The sequence below is a fragment of the Diceros bicornis genome, chromosome 24 (genome assembly GCF_020826845.1).
Source record: "Diceros bicornis minor isolate mBicDic1 chromosome 24, mDicBic1.mat.cur, whole genome shotgun sequence".
In the NCBI taxonomy this organism is placed as follows: Eukaryota; Metazoa; Chordata; class Mammalia; order Perissodactyla; family Rhinocerotidae; genus Diceros; species Diceros bicornis.
In genome coordinates this window covers 41,761,032-41,778,372 of record NC_080763.1, presented here as the reverse complement: position 1 = coordinate 41,778,372, position 17,341 = coordinate 41,761,032, and the positions used below count along the sequence as shown (strand labels likewise).

General features: G+C 49.6%; 1 protein-coding gene across 1 annotated transcript; it reads right to left on the bottom strand.

Annotated features, from left to right (window-relative positions):
• Positions 1–13,168: 13,168 nt before the first annotated feature.
• BDKRB1 (bradykinin receptor B1) lies at positions 13,169–14,563 on the bottom strand. The gene has a single exon (XM_058567961.1). The coding sequence runs from the start codon at positions 14,460–14,462 to the stop codon at positions 13,371–13,373; it is 1,092 nt and encodes a 363-aa protein (XP_058423944.1). The 5' UTR covers positions 14,463–14,563; the 3' UTR covers positions 13,169–13,370.
• Positions 14,564–17,341: the final 2,778 nt, after the last annotated feature.

Genomic DNA, 17,341 nt, shown 5'->3' with positions numbered 1-17,341 from the left:
CGTAGACTTGTGGCAAACACATCTTATAGTTTTGGGCTTAGGGACCTAGGTAAATACTTGATAAATCTGTTCTCTTTGGAGGAGTATTTTTACTTATAAAAGGGATATTTAAAAGAATTTTTTTTTTTTTTAATGTGGCCACAGACCCTCAGCGGGAGTTTTATTTATTTATTTATTTTTTGTGAGGAAGATTAGCCCTGAGCTAACGTCTGTTGCCAATCCTCCTCTTTTTGCTTGAGGAAGATTGGCCATGGGCTAACATCGTACCCATCTTCCTCCACTTTATATGGGACGCTGCCACAACGTGGCTTGATAAGTGGTACATAGGTCCACGCCCAGGATCCAAACCTGCAAACCCCAGGCCGCCAAAGCCAAGTGTGTGAACTTAACTGCTATGCCACTGGGCCAGCCCCAAGAAACACTTATTTTTAAAGACAATACTTTAAAAGAGGTTTTGATGTGACAGGTGTCACTATGTAACCATCCACCTTGGGCAATCAGGGAAAAATCACAAGTCATACTTCACACATGGCTGTTGTGAGAGAGGTAAGGGAACTTTGTGAGATACTGATTGTGGGCTAGGTATTGTGGTATGTTCTTTATATAACCTTGTGGCCCCTCTGAAAGGCAGTTAGTATAGTCTTTCTTTTCCAGAGGAGGAGACTGAGGTTCAGAGAGGTCAAGAAACTTGCCCAAGGTCACATGGTTTGACTCCCAAACCCCATACTCATTCTAGGACTTTTATATAAGAGGAACTTGAGCAGAGTCTAAATTAGTAAAAACTCTTCACAAATTAGGAAACTAAGAAAGGGATTTTGCTAACAGATTGAGATTAAAGGCTCTTAGAATACATGAGCCAGAATGAACTTGCTTATCTATCTCTTCGCCTGCATCTCCAGCCCTTCTCCCCTCTCCCGGCTGGGTGCCAGCCACTCGAGTGGTTCAGTTCTGCCACATCCCCTAAGCAGGGGTTAGAGCCACCTGGAGAATTTTTTTTTTTTTAATGCTGAAGCTCTGGCCCCACTCAACACCAATTAAATCAAAATCTGAGGATGGGGCTAAATCAGGGTCTCTCCACCTTAGCACTCTGACATGTGGGGCTAGATAACTCTCTGTTGTGGGGGCTGTCCTGTGCCTTGTAGGATGTTTAGCAGCATCCTTGGCCTTACCCGGTAGATGCAAGTTAGCAACCTCTTCCCCAGCCGTAAAAACCAAAAATGTCTCCAGGTATGGCCAGATGTCCCCTGGGCGGCAAAGTCTGTCTGGTGCAAACACTGGGCCAAAAGCTCCCATGGTGAGAATAATGTGCAGCCTGGAGCCAGAGCTGTGCCTAGAAGTCCTCCCACATAGCTTCCTCTTCGTCCGGAATGCTCTGCCTGGTTCCTCCTTAGCTCAGCTCGAAGGTCACCATTTTCAGACAGGCCCAGCCACCCTACCTACCTCTTTCTTCTCCTTTATAACACACACTCCTTAAAACAAACCTTTGTGGCCCTTCTCTCATTTTATAAATCCATATTAATTTGTTTCCCTATCTATTGTCTGGCGGGGTGCATGTATACCTGGTACCTGGGCAAGCACAGGGCCTTGCCCAGAATTAAGAATCAGGGACTGGTGAGTGAATGAATGAACGAATGAACGTAGTGGTATCTAGTCCTACATAGTCACTTAGCAGTTGAGGAAAATGAAGCCCAGAGAGGGGAAGTTATTTGCCCAAGATCACATGATTAGTGCTTAAAGATGTCCTTTATTCAATGTAATTTCACTTTTTCTTGGTTTTAGTAATAATACAATAAAATACATAAATATATAAAAAATGAAATGAAAATTCAACATTTGTTGAGTATTCACTACGTGACTGCTCCTCTGTTCCACAATCATCAATGTGGCATTCACACTCGGCATCAGCCGGGGTCCTGGTAGGAAGCACACGGCCACTCGGGCGACTGCGGAGGGTGTAAGGAGGGGACTACTTAGCACAGATGGGCAGGGGCGAGGGAGACCCACAGGTACCTCGGGGCTGACTCTGGGCCACGGAAAGACTTGGTGCCTCTTGCACTGTCAGCTCTGGGCCTGTTCTGGGCCTCAGACGTGAGTGAGTGGTGATTGCTCCTCTTTTACTGCTCTCCTTGGTGACAGGAACACAGTGCCGCTCCTCCTTCTCCATCCCGTCTACTGTGAGACCGAAGCAACGCTAAGCCTCATCGCAGGCCTGGAGGGACAGAGAGTGATGCACAGAACCTGTAGCTGAAGGAGAGGGCCTGACAGCAGCTGTCGCCTTAGGTAGAGCAAAGTAGCCAGAGGGGGCCAGAGAAATTCCCATCCTTGGTCCTCTACCCTGCCATCTCCTGCTGGAGCCTCCCCTAGGTAGAACCCAACGGACATACAGTGTCTGCAGCTCAGCCTCCTGGTAGAGAGCACGGTGGGGAGTGGATCTGGAGGGGCAAATGGAAATTATCCAGCATTCACAAAACTGAGGCTTAGGTTAAGTGATCTATCCAAAGCCACACAATGTACTAGTTAAGGAACACTAGTCACTTAGGACAGATAAATCCTTAAATCGCAGCAGCTTAACAAAAACAAGTATATTTCTCATTCACATAAAGTCCAGTTGGTGCTCCTGAATATCGGGCCGCTCTCCTCCAAGTGTGATGGAGGAACCCAGGCTCCTTCCATCTTGTGTCTCTTCCTGCCCCAGAACTTCGGAATCCTCCACTGGGATCATGGCACTTGGGGAGAGAAGAGGACCGCTTTTATGGCCAGGCCTAGGAGGCATCACTTTTGCCCACAGTCTCTTGGTCAGAATTCTGTCATGTGATCCTTCCAGGGACCCTGGGTACTGTAGTCTTGCTGTGTGCCTAGGAAGGAAGGAAATTGGGGCTGGTGAGCACCTAGCCAGACTCTGCCACACGCAGCTCATAATTTAGAATTTGAATCCAGGAATGTCTGACTCCAGACCCATGCTCTTAGCACGTACTCCATTGGAATTACAGTTAGTTGCACTCTGAGATAATTGGCTACTAACAGAGGTAGGTTTTCTTTTTTTTCTCCTGGGCTTGTTTGTTTATATTCCTGAAAGCAGTTCCACGTGGAACAAACAAATTAAATGCAGCAAACATTTGCTGGGTAATGAGGCAGGGTGGTCTAATGTAGTGGTTCTCAAAACTCGCCTGCATATTGGAATCACAGGAGGATCTTTTAAAAATTCCAAAACCCAGGCCACACCCAAGACCAATTAATCACGATCCCTGGGGTGTATTTTTGAAGCTCCCCAGGTGACTCCATTGTGCAGACAAGTTTGGGAACCACTGGACTAGTGGCTAAGAAAATAGACTTTTAGAGTCAGGCTGCCTGGGTATGAACCCAGGCTCCAGTACTTATTAGCTGTGTGGCCATGGGGAAGTTGCTTAACTTCTCTGTGCTTCAGTTTCCTTTATAGAGCTGCTAATAGGATTGTTATGAGGATTACATGAGTTAATATATGCAAAGTACTTAGAACAGTGTCTGACACATAGTAAGTACCATGTAAGTGTTAGATATTATTGTTACTGTTTTCTGAATGCCTACTGTGTGCAATGCCCCGGGCTAGAGATGAAAGATACAGTCCTTGCTCTTGGGGAGCTCAGAACCCAGTCGAAAGACATCAAACTCTAAATAAGACAGGTTAATCACTCCCCCATTTGTTCTTTATAAAGGTAAATCAATTTGGTTAGCTCCCAAGAAATCCACTCGTGTTTCACGGAGCTGAGAAAAGGAGCAGAAACCACTCAGAGCAGTTTTAGAATTGGAATTCCTGCTTTGGAAGACACCGCCTGGTCTCCTCGCCCACGGCCATCCGGACATCTGCTTCCCCGGCATTAAACACAGATGGGGGGCAGCCTTGGGTTAGCTGGGGGAGCCAGCTCCCTTTTTAGCCTGATGTTAAGGATTGCCTGGTTACAGGGAAATTTGACTTGAAGGGTACATCTTGGGTAGTATTTGGAAATAAAAGTCAAGGAGGGTGCGAGAGGCAAAGTCTTCTGGGTTTTGGAAAAGCTGAGAAAAATGAACACTAGCACATCCTCACAGTAAGAATTTCTAAGGCTTTCAGAAGAGGGCAAAACATTCTTTTAAATTTAGATACCACTGAGATATAAAGGAAAACATCACTGTTCAGTGCAAAATACTAACTTTGCTTCCAAAACCCTAATGTGGGCATTTTGTCAGCCCAGATTTGGCCTAATTATTTTCAGTGCTGGAGACCTCAAGGCTATAACTCCAAAATACGTTTAACAGTTGTTAAAGTTAAGTGCACCCCCTTCCCCCAAATGATGTTATTTTAAAATCAGTATCAATGTCATGGCTCCATAGTCAGAAATCCTCCTTTCATTTATAATAAACTCTTCTAAGGTCAAATAAACACCTCCCGCTCGTCTCCATTTCAGTTTAACGTTTTACTTTCATTTTTCCCCTCTCAGAACATACTATTGTCATCAAAACCCTTTTTCATCCTTCGTACCAGATTTCATTTTTTTTTTTAAATTTATTTTTCCCCCAAAGCCCCAGTAGATAGTTGTATGTCATAGCTGCACATCCTTCTAGTTGCTGTGTGTGGGACGCGGCCTCAGCATGGCTGGACAAGCGGTGTGTCGGTGCGCGCCCGGGATCCGAACCTGGGCCGCCAGCAGCGGAGCACACGCACTTAACTGCTAAGCCACAGGGCCGGCCCCCAGATTTCATTTTGAAAGCCATCTTCTTAGCCTTTATGGCCAGTTGCTGAACTGAAGTTTTAGCCGAGTCTCCACCCCAAAGATTCATCCAGAGTGAGGCATGGAGCTTTGCTGCACCTTGGTTTCTCAGTTGGACAGGTTACCTCAAGGGGAAACACGAAGTCAATGGTATGTGACACCCATTTACAATTTGGGTGGCCACTGCCAGTGCCCTCTTGTAGAATTTGTACCTACTGACATACCCAACAACAAGGTTCATCATGAAAAAAAATTTCTTTCGAAGAGATCTTTTAAAAACATGTTCAAGAGAAATCCTTGCCTTTTCACATTTCCATGTTCTGTCACGCTTTGCAGCAGATCTGCTGTAACCCACTTAAAGGGCTTGCTTTGAAAATTGGCACAGCATCCTTTCTGGGGAAGAGCAACCCTCTTCGAGGCCAGCAGGGGTCGCCCGCTCTCTTCCTGAGGAACGTTGGTTCAGCGCTCGCCGCCTGCAGAGCTGGACAGCACGTCTGAGCCCGTGCAGCTTCTGATCCCTGCATGTGAGAAAGGTCCTAACTCTCCCAACTCTTTCACGAGCCTTGGCTGTGTTAGCTTCCTCTTTGTCGAGAACGCTGCTTAAGTGAGAAATAAAAATGTCAGTTTGTTTCACGATTAATTTCTCCCTGTAAATAAATACTGAGCTGGGTGGTAACGGCATACCAGGCCCTTCTGTGAAAGTTGTCCCTGGGGGAGATTTCACAGCAGGTTGATAAGGGCATATTTGAAGCATGAGATAATAGAAGTGTGCTTTATATTCAGAGAAAGATCTTTTGTTGTGTTCTCCCTGCAGGGGTATCTGAAGGTGAGTCTGAAGGAAGCCTGTTGAAGCTTCCCTGCTAGATTCATTCCTCACTGGAAATGAAGCCCCCAGCCCCCTGATCCTGCCACTCAGGGCTGGGACTGGTGTGAGGCGAGTGCGGCGTTTGCCTTGGGCACAAAGTTTAAGGGCACGTCAATAACCAAGAGAAACAATAATTTACTGCTGTGTTTTTAAAAAATCAAAATTAATCTAAAAACATCCATGGTGAACAAAACATCAACATTTCAAATAAAGCTGGGCTGGGACCCTGCTCCTCCACACCCACCTTGACTGCCTCGTTCTCAGCCAGGGCCTCTTGGGTCCTGTCTTTACTCAAAATGTTGATATTTTGTTCACCGTGGAGGAATCTCATTCTTTCCTTCCTTTGCTGACTCTTTCCCAATCTGACCCTCCCCCGCCCCGTCACAAGGTTGACAGTAGGACAAGGAAGGCAAGATAACATTGGGGGAAGCCACAGGCATTGGCTGGAGGAAATTATTGTTAAACACCAGAAACGATGCCAAAAATCAATAATGGCGAGTTGCTATAAACTGATGTCACTATTTGGACTCGAGGAGAGATTCTGCTGTAGCGATGTTAGCAGACGTTTATTGTATGTGCCACGCATGCCGGAGATGTTCTCAGTGACTTTATGTGTCTGGCTATTTAATTGTTCCAACTGATGTTTGTGTGGTCCTCTGGCTCTGCGGCCATCTCCCAGGGCGCAGCCGCCAAGCCCCGCCCTCGCTCATGCTTTCCTAGGACCATGGCTTCCCCCTTCCCTCTGTTTAGTTCAGTCCTTCAAAGGCTGAAGTCCCACCGCCTCCAAGAAGTCTCCCCAGACCCCCAGCCTTTCCTCGAGGCCGTTGTTGAACAACTGGATCAGATCAGCTAAAATGTGGTTCTCAGCTGGGGGTGGGGGTGATGTTGCTCCCAGGGGACATTTGGTAATATCGGGAGACCTTTTTCATCGTCACAACTGAGGGAGGGCGGTTGCTCCCGGTGTCCAGTGGAGAGACCAAGGAGGCTGCACAGCATCCTACAATGCCCGGGACAGCCCCACAGCAAAGAACTATCTGGCCCAAAATGTCCAAGGTGCCAAGAAACGCTGAATCAAAACTTGCTAAGATATGACTGAGGATTTTGTGAAAACTCTCTTGGGAATCAGATTTGCATTTCACCTTCAGACCTTCGTGGTTTTGCCCAGAGTGAAAGATGTTTGGAATTTGAGTCCTTTGGAGTAGAAGGCGGGCAAGATGACCCGAGCTGGGGTTAGAGAACACTCCTGTTTTCCTGCCTCAGTTATTAACTAAATGAGGCAGACAGGGTCAGCAGATGGGGGCCACAGTTTCATCTTTATTTAGCATCTTTATTTCATCTTGATTACTGAGAAGGGCTCAGTGAGACAACATCACTTAAGCATGTGGCAACAATGAGCCTCTTAACTCTGAATCTGGAAGTCAGGCCGACCTACCCACCCGGGCCCAGGCAATGGTGACAGTTTCCCCCTCTGGGGCAGAGCCTCAAACACTAAGCTTACCCCACGGCCGAGAGAAGACCAGAGTCTGCACACAGGCCCTTCTCCAGGGGTGAGAATGGAGGAAGGAACTGAGCTCTGTAGCTTCTTTTCGTGAAACTGGTCAATCAGATAAGTCCTTTTCTTCCACGGAGAGGAGTCAGGGGTGAGCAAGAGTCCCAGAGTTCAGGGAGCAATCCCTCCCCATTGAGCCCTGGTGCATCTGCCAGGGTGGGCTGCGTTCTGCTGCTGTAACAAACTCTCTGTGGCTTTAACCAACAAAGGTTGGTTTTTCCCTCACACTGCATGTTTGATGCAGGTGGGTAGGGGGCTCTGCTCTTCTCCTCACTCAGGGTCCAGGCTGATGGGGTCCCTACATCTTGACGACACCACCATCTTAACACAAGGTTTTAGGGTTTGCTGCAGCAGAGGAAGAGAGAACATGGGGGACCATGCTTTTAGATGCTTCTGCCTGGAAGTGACAGACAAGTCCCCTCACATCGGCCAAAGGAATGAGAAGGGCACTCTTAGCCTCCACGGTGTGAGGCAGTTCAATCCTCCCTTTTCCCAGAAGGACAGGAGAACTGGAATTATCACTGAGCAGCAATATGTCTCTCACAGGATGAGGAAGAATTTCCTGCGCCTCCCACCACCCCCCATCAGAAGACAAGATGTCCTCAGGAAGCATTTTCCAGGATCCTCTGTACAGGGCTGAGGACTAGACAGAGCAGGAGAAGAGCTGGTGCTGGGTCCAGACCTCACACTGATGGTGTCACCGTGTGACAGGGCAAAGCATTCTGGGCCCCAGGTTTTCCGTGCATAACATGAGCAGGCTGCACTAGATGATCTCTCCCACGTCCAGGGAACTGTCTCATCTTACTCTGCACCCCCGTGCCTCGCACAATCCCTGGCACGTGTTGGACGCTCAGTAAGTGTAGTCAAAGCAGCGGATGATTCAGCTGCTCTGATTCTCTCTCGGTTTGGGAAAGTCAGGGCTGGGGTGCTCCCAGCATGCTGTCATTATGCCTCACCCATCAGTGTTTTTAACTCCATCTGAGGTTGGCTCTGCATCGCTGCAGCCTCCTGCTCAACCCTCAGAAACAGAGCCCCTGGCTCACTGGCTGCTGATCACAGATGCATAAGTAACTCAGCCCAGACCAGCTGGAGAACCACCCAGCTGAACCCAGCCCTGGACTACAGAACTGTGAGCTAAGGTGGTTGTTTCAAATCATTTGTTAGGCAGCAGTAGATAACTGATCTGCTCTGCAAGCCGTCATCTGTATTCCAGTGGAGTGATCACTCTAAACTGACTCCCCTGCTCAGAGTCTCCGTTGACACTCAGGGCCTCGAGGGAACATTGACCTCTTAGCCTTGGCATAGTTCTTCCAGCCTTGATGTTATTGGCTGAGAACTTGGGTGACAGAGGCTGCAGGGGGTCAACACCCTAGTTGTCGTCCTCACCTTCAAGACCCTGCTCGGGGTTACCTCCTCTGTACACCCTTCCTTCTCAGACTCCTCCCAGGCAGCCTGTGACCCCGTGATCACACGTCTCATTCCAAGAAGTGATCTCTTTTCTTGTCTGTCCCCAGCACACGGTGGGCTCCTCAACAGTGAGTGTGCTGAAGATGCTTCTAAGATCCTTGTTGCAACATCCTGTCCCCTGCAGCTTTGCTGGGACACTTCTGGGGACAGGGAAACCACTGTTATTCATGGAACAACTATCATGGGGCAGCGTTCTATCATAGGACAGCTCTGCATATCAGAAAGCTCTTCCTCAGACTAAGCCCAAAGTTTTTCTCTTTGGTCCTACTGGGGTCACACTATTTGTTTTATTTGTTCCCCTCTCCCCACAAGTCTTATCTTCTTCAGGGAAGCCCTCTCAGGCCCTCACTGTGTCACAGAGGGTATGATATGGAGACCCTACACCAGTCGGATCCCTTTCTTCTGAATCACCCAAGAGCTGGACACAATACTCCTCATGTACCCTGCCGATTGTTAAGCTAAATGGGATATCACCGCCCTCATTGTAGATGCAATACTCCTATTAATGTATCCCAAGAGCCCAGCAGCTATGTTGGCAGCCACAGCACACTGAGCTCCCTGTCCACTAAAACACTGAAGTGTCTTCCCCTTATACTCGCTGAGCCCCTACTGACCCTTCTGATACTTTTTAGTTCCCTGAAGCTCAGAGAAAGAAGGCCTGGCTTCCTGCTCACTGCCTTAAATCCAACCCCAGGCACCGGGAGTCCCTGCCACCATCAAGGTGACTCAAATGGTGGGATCCCTGGCACTCAGGCCTCTTCTCTGACCTCGCAGCCTCGTGGGCATCCCTGGGTCTGGACAGAGCCCTCTCCCAGGAGTCCAGCTCACCAGGTGACCTTGGACAAGTCTCTGCCCATCTCTGGGCCTCAGTTTCTGATAGAAACTGTAAAATGGAAGGGTTGGACTTGATGATATTTTCTTTTTGAAACTTTTTGTTTGATTTACAGAAAGATCTCTTGTACTCTTTACTCGGTTTCCCCCAATGGTAGCATCTTGCCTAGCTATGGTACAAAATCACAACCAGGAAATTGACATTGATAGAGTTTTCCAGATTTGATTCAGATTTCACCAGTTTGACATGCACTCATTTTGATATTTAAAGCCTCTTCTAGCTCATGGGAGAAAACTTCTCACCTGCTCCTCATCAAGCTTGTGACTCATCTCCGGAGAACGAGAAACTGCCTGTGTCCGTTGCAACACCCAGGAGTCTCCCAGGCTGGGATCTGGGGGGCTTAGCCCTGCTCAGTGCTTGTGATGGATGGGTGATGGATGAGGCGGGGGAGGGAGGTGGGCAGCCGTGGACTCGCACGAAAGGCCCGAAGCTGGAAGTGGATTGGAGAAGAAGCTCCGTGTCTCTACTTGGCCCTTCCCAGAGAGAAGGTGGGAGCTCACGTGGGTGCTGGAGCCAGGGATGTTGGAAGACCGTTTGCTAAGCCATCCCTCCACCCCAGGCATTAACCCTACAAGGTGAGGCCTGGGCCTGGACCCAGGAGTGAAATACTCCAGGTGAGCACCTCAACCAGATCCATGGGAACTCAAAGACATGAATTTCTCCCACAGCACTGATCCTTTTAACCAAGGCGGGAATTCCTTCCTCTGCAAATGAATAATTGACCTTCCCAATAGAAGGGCAACAGAGTCCTTACTGTGGGGTTTGCCGATTTCTGTCCAGCTGTGGGGCTGTGCGCTGGGCTTTGGTGAATGTCACGTGCATTCCATCAATCAGGCGTCTGGCTTATCAGAGATCTTGTTGACAGTCTACCGTTGAACTGCAGGCTCTGAGCAATGTTCTGATTTCTCAGGCCAGCGCACTCTTCTAGAATGTGGGAGTTTTTTTTTGCAACCTATAGAAAGGATTTTTATAAGCCATAAGTTTAATGCAAGGGCTGAGAAAGGAGAGAGGGCATATTCGGGTCAGTTCCCTCGCAGCAGAGGAGGGACTGGGCATTACTTTCTTTTTCCAACTCTGTTCCTGCCTGAGATCCCTGCCTGTTCTTGCCACTTCACTGCAGGCCCTCTGCTCACCAGACTCTGCCCGGGGGCTCAGAAATTGCATTGGCATTGGAGGCACGCAAGCCAGGTGACTGCAGACTCTGCCCTGGGGAGGGGCTGTCCTGGCCACAGGGGATTTAGTGCCCTGGGGCACAGCAGCAGGTCAACCCCAAGGACCAGGATGTTCCTCTGTGTTGCTTCCCCTCCGTGTTCCCCTGCCTGCAATAGTGCCCCGCGCAAAGCAGATGATGGGTAGATGTCAGCTGAACGAACGAATGCAGACTCAGTGTTGCTAGAGCTTCCAGATGTTCAAGGGAGCCCAAAATCTGGATTCTAATGTGGATTGAATATTGATAACCAATGCAAAAACATTTTTAAACACCCTGTGGTCCAAACGAACCACGTGTGCAGGCTGGATCTTGCTTGTTGCCCTAAATCCAGGCCATCTGAACCACAATCTGCTCTCCACGAAATCTACAGGGGCTGCAGTGCTGATCAAAGGGTTCTCCCCAATGGCCTGTGAGGTCCTGGTGGCTCAGCCTCTGCCAGCCTCTCAGAGGCTCATGGAACACTGGCTGTCCCATGAGGACTGGCCCTTCCCATGCAGCTGTGGAGGCTGCACATCTCCTCCCCCACCATTCCGTAGAGACTGACCTTTGCACCTGGCCCACCGGCTCTCCCCTCCCCAGTCCTTCCAGCGTCCTGCCTGCCTGCAGGGACAGCCCGTCCCCCACCTCTCCATTCCTTGACTGTCTTGTCTCCAATGACCTTCCCCTTCCCTCTGTGCAACCACCCACTGCCATGGCCACACTTGTCCTTGTCATTTCCTGGGATGGCTCCACCTCTGGAATGTTCCAGGCAGACATTCTTACTCTGCGGCCACGGCCTCCGATTCTTCTTGCTCCATCACGTGGGTGTTCTCACTGCACCTGTTCTTTAACCACGTCAACGGCACTCTGCTTCGCCCTCCTGTGTTCACTTCCTTCCCTAACTCAGCATTCCCTGTGGTCTGACCGATATTCCCAACACCCTTGAACTGCGGCCGTCCATCCGGCAAAATCCCAACTCTGGAGCAATCCAACTGCCTGCTTTTGGGGGGCCTGCTGAGCATTCTAGAGCAATTCACACAAGAAATTCACGCTTTCTAGCTTCAGTGGGCCCTCTAAGCCCCCTGGACACCTCCACGCTTTCCTCTCTGCCCTGGACCATCGTAGATCCTCCCAACATCTCCATTCTCCTCAGACCTCAGATCCCTCCATGACTGCCTCGTACACCTTCCTTCATCCTTCTCCCTCCTAACCTATGAACCCACCTGCCTCTGGGTCTGGCTTGTTTCCTCTATCTGGAACGCTCCTTTGCCTATTTTGCTTGGTTCATATGTCTCTTCCCCCTGGACACCCTCTCTAACCATCGCCTCCCAGACACCAGGCTGGACGCCCGTTCTCTGTGCTCTCAGAGCACCTTCCCCCACCCTGATGGGGGCAGTTGTCCTGCCCTATGACAATCTCCTAATTATGTTGCTGCGAGCTCCTTGAAGGCAGACGTTTTCAGGTTCACCATTGGGTCCCTAGTATCAAGAAGAGTGCTGATGCAGTAAGTGTTTAAGGAATATTTGTCCACGAGTACCCACGCTTTTCTACATTTATGTCTCGGTTATGCCTCCCCCAGCCCTTCCTCCCTCTCCATGTATCCAGATTCCACTCCTGTAACACTCAGCTCACAGTTTACTCCCTTCACAACGTCTTTTCTGATAACCCCAGAAGGAACCCATCCCCTTTCCCTCTGAATGCTCAAGGTACTGGATCTATGGCGTGTTCGTGGGATTTATCACTTACTTTTTCTATACTGTAATTATTTAGATCTATGTGAGTTCCTTGTGGGTAGGATCTCGAGCTTTATCATCTCTGTATTCCTAGCAGTTCACTTAGAAAATTTTGGATGGGCAAGTAGAAATGTGATGAGACCCTTACTGGAAATGTGTATTAATTTTCTGTGGCTGCTATAACAAATGACCACAAACTTGGTGACATAAAACAACACAAATTTATTATTTTATGGTTCTGGAGGCCAGACATCCAAAATCAGTCCCAATGGGCTAAAGTCTAGATGTCAGCAGGGCTGGTTCCTTCTGGAGGCTCCTGGGGAGAATCCATGTCCTTGCCTTATCCAGCCTCCAGGGGACGTCTGCCATCCTTGGCTCCTGGCCCCTTCCTGGCGTCACTCTGACCTCTTGCTTCTGTTGTCACATCGCCTTCTCTGACTCTGACATTTCTGCTTCCGTTTTATAAAAGTCTTTGTGATTAGGGGCCGGCCCGGTGGCGCAAGCGGTTAAGTGCGCGCGCTCCGCTGCGGCGGCCCGGGGTTCGCTGGTTCGGATCCCGGGCGCGCACCGACGCACTGCTTGGTAAGCCATGCTGTGGCGGCGTCCCATATAAAGTGGAGGAAGATAGGCACAGATGTTAGCCCAGGGCCGTCTTCCTCAGCAAAAAAAAGAGGAGGATTGGCTGATGTTAGCTCAGCGCTGATCTCCTCACAAAAAAAAAAAAAGTCTTTGTGATTACATTGGGCCCACCCAGATAATCGAGGATAATATCCCCATTGCAAGATTCTTAGCTTAATTGCGTCTGCAAAGTCCCCATTACCATAAATAAATTCACAGTTTCCAGGGACTAGGTCCTCCTTATCTCAGGGCTGTTGTTCAGCCTACCACAGTAGTATTTATTACATCAGAAATAACTGACGAGGAAGCCAAGCTTCTTGGCTCACTGTTGTTTTAATTCCGCCAGAAAAGTTGGAGGATTTCTTTCCTATGGCACAAGGACATCGGCGTAAGACTCCTAGGGGTGCATCGTTTATAAAGCTCCCACACCTTGGTCCTGAAAAGCCGGCCCACAAAGACGTAAATCACTGGATTCAGGCAGCTGTTGGTGAAAGCAAAGAAGTTGGCATACTGCAGGCCCAGGTCAGTGAAGTTCTCCCAGGAGCAGCCTCGGATAGCCTGCACCTGGAACAGGAATTCCAGGAAGGCAAAGAAGTGGTAAGGGGCCCAGCAGACCAGGAAGGTAGCCACGAGCAGGAGGATCAGCACTGTGGTCTTGCCGTCCGGGGGACCCCCGCACCTCGTCCTGCTGACCTCCGCCCGCCCTCGCAGGGAGGCCAGGATGTGGTAGTTGAAGAAGACGATGGCGGCCAGCGGCAGGAGGAAAGCCAGCACGTTTAACTCCACCATCCTTGCGAAGTTCCAGGCCTCGTGGGGGAGCAGCAGAACACAAGCGGAGATGTTCAGTTCCGGAACAGTTTTGACAGAGCGGAGCAGGAATGTGGGGACACTCAGGAGGCCCCCCACCACCCAGATGAGCACGCACGTGGCCTGGGCCCGCCGCCGCCGCCGCCACCTCCGGCTGGCCATGGGGTTCACCAGCACACTGTAGCGGTCCTGGCTGATGGCCACCACCAGGAAGATGCTGATGAATAAATTGGCCTTGATGACTCCGTTGACGAAGCGGCAGAGGAGGGCTCCGAAGGGCCAGTTGAATTGGTTCCGGATGTTCTCGGCCCAGAAGGGCAAGCCCAAGACAAACACCAGATCGGAGGCCGCCAGGTTAGCCAGGTAGATTTCCGCCACGTTCAGACGGCGCCGGGGCAGGAGGAAGACGGACAGCACGAAGAGGTTTCCCAGCAGGCCGCAGAAGCAGATGGTGACGATAAATGTCGGTAACACTTTGTGCAGCTGGTCCCAGGCTTCCTGAGCATTGTCACAGGACGTGGCATTTGGAGGCGAGAGCTGGCTCTGGTTGGAGGGCTGGAACTCCAGGAGGGTCTGGGATGCCATCCACGGTGACCTGCAATGAACAGCACGTAGCATAACACGAGAGGCCGCCACCTACAGCCGGAGGGCCAGATCCAGCCTGCCGCTGGTTTTGAAAAACAAAGTTTTATTGGCACACGGCCACAGCCATTCATTTACATATTGTCCATGGCTGCTTTTGTGTTACAGTGGCAGAGTTGAGTAGTTGTGACAGAGACTGCATGGCCTGCAAAGCTGAAAATATTTACCATCTGTTCCCTTAGAGGAGAAGTTTACCGACCCCTGGGCTTTCAAAAGGAAAGGAGAGGAAAAGACCAGGGCTTTGAAACCTGAGTTCACATCCTGGCACAGCCACTTGGTGTGGGCCACTTAGACCCACTGACTTCTATTTTTCTTTCTAAAAATCTGAGCTAATCGTATCCCTCTTGTGGGATTGTGGTGAGGACTGGCGATAGTATCTATGGAGAGCTTGGCATGGTTACCTGGCACAGAGGAAGCGCTCAATGTAAGGTGTGACTAGTCTTATTAACAACCATATTATTATTAACAGCTTAACAAACATTTAATGAGCACCTACTTTGTGCTGGTACTTTGCCAGCCACTGGAGATACAGGGAACAGGACAGAGCAGTCCCCGACCTGCAGGTGCTCACTGTCTAGAGGGATGCAGACGCGGAGACAGTGGTCCATGACCTAACATGGGATCAAGCAGGAGCTAGGAGTTGGCCCGGCCAGCGGGGTTGCTGATCCATTGGGGCTGGGACCAGTAGGGTGGATGGGGTGAGGGCAATGGTGGAAGGTGTCCAGACCGAGAAGGTTCTCGAGCTGGGCTTGAAAAATACGAGTAATAATAAGAACCAACGTTTATTAAATGGTCTCTATGTTCTAGGCATCATTCTAAGAGTTTTACATTTAAGTATTTTTTCATTTAATCTTCTCAACAGCCCTGTGAGGTAGGGGCCATTGTCATCTCCATTTGACTGATGAGAAAATGGAGCACTGAGAGGCTGAGTCACTTGTCCACGGTCACACAGCAGGTGGGTAGCAGAGCCTGGATGCAAACCCAGGCAGTCCCATTTAAGAGCCTGTGCTTCTGTCTATTCTATTCTGCTGCACGTTTTGCCCCACTTGGTAGATGGGTAAGCCAGGCTCAGAAGTGAGCGACTTGTCCGAGGAGACATAGCTGGTGAGCGACAGCACCAGACTGTGGACCTCAGTCTGCACTGACCCCAAAGTCCACACTCACAGCCACGGGGCTGGCCCGCGCCCCAGGTGCCCACACTGAGTTTCAGCTGGAGAGGGATATGGCGGGAAAGAGGCAGGCAGCGTCTCCCAGCCCTCTGTAATCCCACGGAGAGGTGGGATCGCGTCCTGAACTCATGGATTTGTGGGTGCCTGCCAGCAAATCTGGCCACAGCCAACTCAGGGGACCCATGCAGTCCCGTACACAGAGTGAGCAGCTGCCTGCACTGTGGGGTTTCTGGGGCTTCACGTCTAAAACTCCTGCCCCGACCAGGATGAGTTCGTGTGTGCAAAGTGCTTAAAATGAGTCCTGGCTCCTCACAAGCACTTGCTGAATGTCAGCTCTGAGGATCATTGCTGCTATCACTCGGTGACGCTCCAGACTCTGCCAACTGGGCAAAGCCACGTAGGATCCAGCACAAGATCCTGTGTAAGAGAGAACCAATCTTGGAAGAGTCTGTTTGGCTCTGCGACCTTGGGCAGTCACTTCGTGTCTCCAAGCCCCACTTTCCTCATCTGAGGAGGACATGATGACCTCCTGGCTGTGACACTGTCTGTAACTCACTCACTGTGCCATTCACGCCAGGGAGCAATTCACCAGTTCCTCCGGGCATTTATCCACTGAACAAGTATTTACTGGGCACCGACTCTGTGCCAGGCACAGGTGTTCTAGGTGTTTGGGACACAGCAGTGAATCAAACAGGCAAACCCCCTGCCCTCAGGGTGCTTCTAGCCTAGCGGGAGGAGAGAGTCAATAACAATAAACACACTGAATAAATACATTAGCAGGGAAGGAGCAGCAGTGGAGATGGTGAGATGTGGTCAGGTTCTAGATTTATTCTGAAGGTAGTACCACCATGATTTTCAAATAGATATAGGTTGTGAGAAAGGAGGAGTTGGATGATGCTAAGATTTTTGGCCTGAGCACCTGGAAATACAAAGCTGCGATCAAATGAGTGGAGATGACAGAGTGAAGACGGAGGAGGGTTTTTTGGGGGGAGGAGATCAGGAGTTCACTTTTGGACATGTGAAGGTTGAGAGGTCTATTGGACATCAAGTGGGGATGTCCAGTGGGCAATTACATGTTCAAGTCTGGTATTCAGAGACCAGGTCTGAGATAATGATACATAATTGGGGGTTGTAATCACATAGATGGTATTTAAAGCCGCAAGACTGGATGAAATAACCAAGGGAGAGTGTAGACAGAGAAGAGAATACGCTGCTGGGCTGCCAGTTCACAGATCAGTGGGAAACATGGGAAAATATGGGTTAGGTGGCTGTGAAATATCTGTGGCATATAGAGTTCTAACCTAGAGCATGTGGAGGAGTTAGAATACTTTTGTCATTTATTGCAGGGTATAAATCCACAACTCACTCTTTATTTTGTTATTTGGCAATACTTTTAAATTTTGCAATAAGCCCTTCTGGCATTGATGAGCCAAAAAATGAATGCTTAATGAAAATTTAAGTCTTGAACTTCTGTTTCTCAAGAAAGTTGATGAGGAACGCGTAAGTTGCGCAAAACGTTTGTTGATGTTTACATCACTGTGGGGGCCTTAGTGATTTCACTGACCACAAGAAAACCTAAGACACAAAGCTGCCACTTCAGAAGTTAGTAATTTTAAAAGTTCGTGCCCTAAGACCTCGACTTCACCCCTATAGCTGCGGAAGATGCTGTTACAGATCACTCCGGGA

Excerpts from the sequence above, each read along its gene's own strand:
- BDKRB1 (XM_058567961.1), bottom strand. The coding sequence starts at position 14,462 with ATGCTACGTGCTGTTCATTGCAGGTCACCGTGGATGGCATCCCAGACC.